Raw genomic sequence first — 3,111 nt, 5'->3', positions numbered from 1 at the left:
CCCCTCCGCCTCCCTCCCTCGCCCCCCCTCGCTCCCCTCCCTCGCTCCCCCTCGCTCCCCTCCCTCGCTCCCCTTCGCTTCCTCTCCTTCGCTCCCCCTAGCTCCCTCTTTCTTCTCCGATATGGATTAAACGCTACGTGCTATCTCCTCCTTCTCGTGGTGTTATGCTAGACCGCACCCTCGCTAGCACCCCCACCCCGCCCCACAGCGGCCTCATGCTAGCCTTGTGTTTTCAGACCTGCAAGTGACCGCTAGGCGGCGAAGCGGCGCCGACCGTGATGCGCGTGACGTCACAAATCGCGACGTGTCCCTCGTGAAGAAGGTAGCTGCTGTCGGCAGCCGCCAGAGGGCAGCACGTTCTGGGAGACGTGCAGCAGTACCTGCGGTAAGTGACGGTCATAGAGAAAATAACAACTAGTTAGACTAGTGCCTCTATACATCTATGGTCACGGTAGCCGGTGAGAATAGATCTAGACAGACCATAGTAGCTTCTTAACCTGGGGTCCATGGACCCTTTTGGGTTCCGTGGATGGGATTCAGGGGGTCCGTGAACCAGGCGCATAAAAATTGTTTGGTTTAAAAATAATAATGTGTTTAAAAAAAAAGATGAATAAATAATAAGAATGAAAAAATGAAAAAACATGTGCATTTTTCTGGGGAGGGGTCCGTAGCTTTCACCAGATTCTCAAAGGGGTTCCTGACTCAAAAAAGGTTAAGAACCCACTGCATAGCGCCGACACGTATATGTAGTAGATCTATATGAGACAAGCATTCACGCATGCGTGCAGTACCGATAGTAAACAATAATAACAGCGGAATAACAACATCTGCTTGTAAACAGTATTGATGTTTGACCAATAAAAAAGCTGAACAGCGATGATTGTTTGTGCTATAATTTACGCCGAAGATCAACTATAGATGGCAGCAGCAGCGGTAAGGCCTTGTATGCCAGGTAGTATTTGAAAAGGCATTACATAACAGATGACGAGGACCGAGAGACGCTGTTAACGTGTAAATATAGAGTGAAGAGTATTTTTATCAGTAGAATATAACGCTTTATTGATGCGCAACTGTTTTACACATGCGAGAATAGTTTTTATAAATTATTTGTTTCCACAACTTTTCATATCAAAAACGTAATCTGTGCTAACGTTTTTCAAATCCATTATGCTGTTTTTCTGTTGAATGACCATTTTATAATAATAAATACTTAATAATACAAATTATGTTTTTAACCATGAAATGGTAAATATGACGTTTGATCTTACAACGCTCATGTATAATAATACTATAGGCCTACTAATAGGAATCATTTTGCTAGCAATTTAATAACAATGAAATGTTGGATGATCTTTGATCATACGATAACCGTGTACAGTAATATCACAAACAATAGTATAATACATGTTCCACCGATACTTAGTTGTCTAACTACGAAATGATATATAAATTTCCTATGAATTGTTATTTCACGCAAGAAAACACGAGTTCAATTTGCATTTGTACGAATAATTTCTCGCTCTCATTCCTGGGCATCAGTGGAATATTTTTGTTTCAGTAAAAAGCCTGGGCTTCAGTAGAATATCTTGGCTTTAGTGGAAGGTCAGGGATTTAATAGAAGGTAAGAGCTTTAGTAGAAGGTCAGGGATTCAGTAGAAGGTCAGGGCTTCAGTAGAAGGTCAGGGCTATAGTAGAAGGTTAGGGCTTCAGTAGAAAGTCAGGGATTCAGTAGAACGACGTTAGGGCTTCAGTAGAAGGATGCGTCATCCTTCGTCTGATCTCGCAGCATCTCAGATCCGCCCCCGGCGTCGGCGCTGTAGCGCACGCCCATCGCTGCAAGCAGCACCTCCGGGGTGGCGTCATCTAGCGACTCGCTGACCTTGCTGCGCGGCAGCACTCTCTTCTCGGCGGCCGTTCGCGGCACCACCTTGTGGCCGTCGTACGTCGGGTTCGCGAATACCGCGACGCCGTCGGTGGCGCCCTCTTCTGCCATCATTTCCTCGGCCTTGTCGTCGCGCCCGCACACGTAGCAGTAGCAGCCGATCGCTATGGCGACGATGACAGCGACGATGCCGAGGCAGATCGCGGCGACAACGACCCAGTAGAGGGCGTCCTTGTCGCTCGGCGGCTTGTCGGTTGTCACCGGCGGCTTGTCGGTTGTCACCGGCGGCGGCGCCACTAGCGTCAGCGACGTTGACACGAGGTTGGAGACGTCGCTGGTGTCGCCGCCAGGCGGTCCCGTCGACCGGATGCCGAACACGATGGTGCCGTTGGGGGCGCCACCGTCGTCGCGGACGGAGAGCAGCTCGAGGTCACCGGGTGACCCCGGGTTGGCGAGCGTGTCGGACATGTTGGTTAAGCCGAACTGCCACAAGGTGTCGCACGCGTCGAAGTCGTTGTAGAGTTGGTCGAAGCTTTGGGCGACTCGCATGTCATACTCCGACACTGCAAGAACGGGACCCGCAAAGTTGTTATTATTTACGATCCTATTATACCATATTATCGTTATCAAGTTACTTTTCAATTCAAATTATTTTGTATCATTTCTACGTCGCAATTTATCACACGTCAACTTTAAAAATGTAGATTTATTAGTTAAATAATGACGAATTCAACTTTTCTATGACGAAACAATTCAATCCATGTAATCGATTGTTTAACAAAATACGTGAATAACTAGCTAATTACTTGTTATGTTTTGATTTCATTGATTTCTTAATTGTACGTTACTAAATTTTTGAAAATAAATATTTAAAAAAATGTAATACGAATTTAAAAAGAGTTAATTTTTTTTGACTTAGCACGATCATAATTATCATTATAATTAGATTTTTGCTATAATATACGATTAAAATTACTATTTATATAATAATTTACAAACGAGACTTCAATCAATCATTTCATCAATTGCCCTCTTCGCTTTCTAAAGTTCCAAAATTAACTTCATGACGCTCCACCCACCGCAGCAAAATAACGAAAAAAATCGCCGACCCCCCATCGCGACCTTTGACCTTACCTTGACCTAAGCTGAGGTCGGCGGGGGGTGCCGTCCACACTAGTCGCACGAGCCTCGCTTCCGCGTCCGTGTCGTCAACGCGCAGGTCGACGATG

The 3,111-nt window shown here is 45.9% G+C and overlaps 1 protein-coding gene across 1 annotated transcript; it reads right to left on the bottom strand.

The window, feature by feature from the left end:
• Window positions 1–894: 894 nt before the first annotated feature.
• On the bottom strand, window positions 895–3,097 carry LOC106818727. The gene is made up of 2 exons (XM_014823401.1): window positions 3,017–3,097; window positions 895–2,445 (listed from the first exon to the last, which is right to left on the bottom strand). Exon 2 carries the CDS (start codon window positions 2,429–2,431, stop codon window positions 1,748–1,750), a length of 684 nt encoding a protein of 227 aa, XP_014678887.1. The 5' UTR covers window positions 2,432–2,445; window positions 3,017–3,097; the 3' UTR covers window positions 895–1,747.
• Window positions 3,098–3,111: the final 14 nt, after the last annotated feature.

This window comes from Priapulus caudatus, unplaced genomic scaffold, assembly GCF_000485595.1.
Source record: "Priapulus caudatus unplaced genomic scaffold, Priapulus_caudatus-5.0.1 Scaffold2461, whole genome shotgun sequence".
NCBI lineage: Eukaryota > Metazoa > Priapulida > Priapulimorpha > Priapulimorphida > Priapulidae > Priapulus > Priapulus caudatus.
This window is presented reverse-complemented; position numbering and strand designations above follow the sequence as displayed.